Source organism: Corylus avellana, chromosome ca4 (genome assembly GCF_901000735.1).
Source record: "Corylus avellana chromosome ca4, CavTom2PMs-1.0".
Classification (NCBI taxonomy): domain Eukaryota; kingdom Viridiplantae; phylum Streptophyta; class Magnoliopsida; order Fagales; family Betulaceae; genus Corylus; species Corylus avellana.
Window position 1 is genome coordinate 3,946,558 of NC_081544.1, and position 1,372 is coordinate 3,947,929.

Sequence of the window (1,372 nt, forward strand, 5' to 3'; positions counted from 1 at the left end):
GTACTCTTTTCTTTTATATTTTCTCAATGTGGGACTCAACACTCACAAATGCACTCACAACAATCTAAATTTTGTCTTATTTGTTTTGATATTGCTGAAAATGAAACTGTAGTTGATTTAGTGTCGGAAGATAATGCGGGCAATGGCAAGTCCGTGCTGAAGCTTATAGATGAAGTTGAAAATGTTGAGAAACCTAAAAAAGGAATGGCATTTAGATCCATAAACGAACTTAATATTTACTATAGTAGTTATGCGAAGAAAGAGGGTTTTGAGGTGGTACAAACGAAGATTAAAAAGGATGAAAAATGGTATGCACATTACCTTAGTCTAGGATGTGCTCGTCAAGGTAGCAAAAAACCTAGCTCATGTAATAGTTTTTGTGACCCTAGTCAAACAACCAGAATGGGGTGCAAGGCCAGTTTTAATGCGAAGTTAGTTAATACAAAATGGTGTGTAACTAGTGCACGTGTTGAGCATAATCATCATTTAAGCCCACGTCAAGTGAGACTTTTTAGATGCAATAAGAATTTGGATCTTGTTGCGAAGAGTAAGCTTGAGATAAATGATAAAGCCAGAATAAGAATAAATAAGAATTATAACTCACTAGCTATTGAAGCGAGGGGGTATGAGAATCTTGTATATGGAGAAAAAGATTGTCATAATTTTATTGCCAAGTCAAGACATCTACGCCTAGGCATAGGAGGTGCTGAAGCACTTCATGGCTATTTCAGCAAAATGCAAGAATTAAACGATGGTTTCTACTTTGAGATGGATTTGGATGATGAGTATAGGTTGAGAAATGTGTTTTGGGCTGATGCACAAATTAGGGCATCGTATGAAGATTTTGGGGATGTCATTACATTTGACACAACTTATTTGACTAATATGTACGAAATGTCATTTGCTCTTTTTGTGAAAGTAAATCATCATGGGCAATCAATACTCTTTAGGGTAACATGAATATCAAGTGAGAATACAGAGACATTTTTATGGTTGTTTGAGACTTAGTTGAAATGCATGAACGACCGATCGCTAAAGACAATTATAACAGATCAAGATAGGGCTATGAAAAGTGCAATCAATATAGTTTTCCCAAATGCCCGACATTGACTTTGTTTATGGGGCATATTGAAAAAAAATTCTTGATAAATTTGGATCACATTCACAGTACCATGGCATTAAGAGTGCCCTAATAAGTTATGTGTATCATTCTCAGACATGTGATGAGTTTGATGCAAGTTGGCAAAGTCTACTGGAGTGTTATAAGTTGGAGGATAATGCGTGGCTACGTACCTTATATAGTGAGCATACATTTTAGGTCCTGACATATTTGAAAGGTGTATTATAGGTCGGCATGACTACCACACAACGT

The 1,372-nt window shown here is 36.0% G+C and overlaps 1 protein-coding gene across 1 annotated transcript; it reads left to right on the forward strand.

Moving 5' to 3' along the window:
• The first annotated feature begins 402 nt into the window (after positions 1 to 402).
• On the forward strand, positions 403 to 960 carry LOC132177875 (protein FAR-RED IMPAIRED RESPONSE 1-like). Its single transcript, XM_059590352.1, has one exon. The coding sequence runs from the start codon at positions 403 to 405 to the stop codon at positions 958 to 960; it is 558 nt and encodes a 185-aa protein (XP_059446335.1).
• Positions 961 to 1,372: the final 412 nt, after the last annotated feature.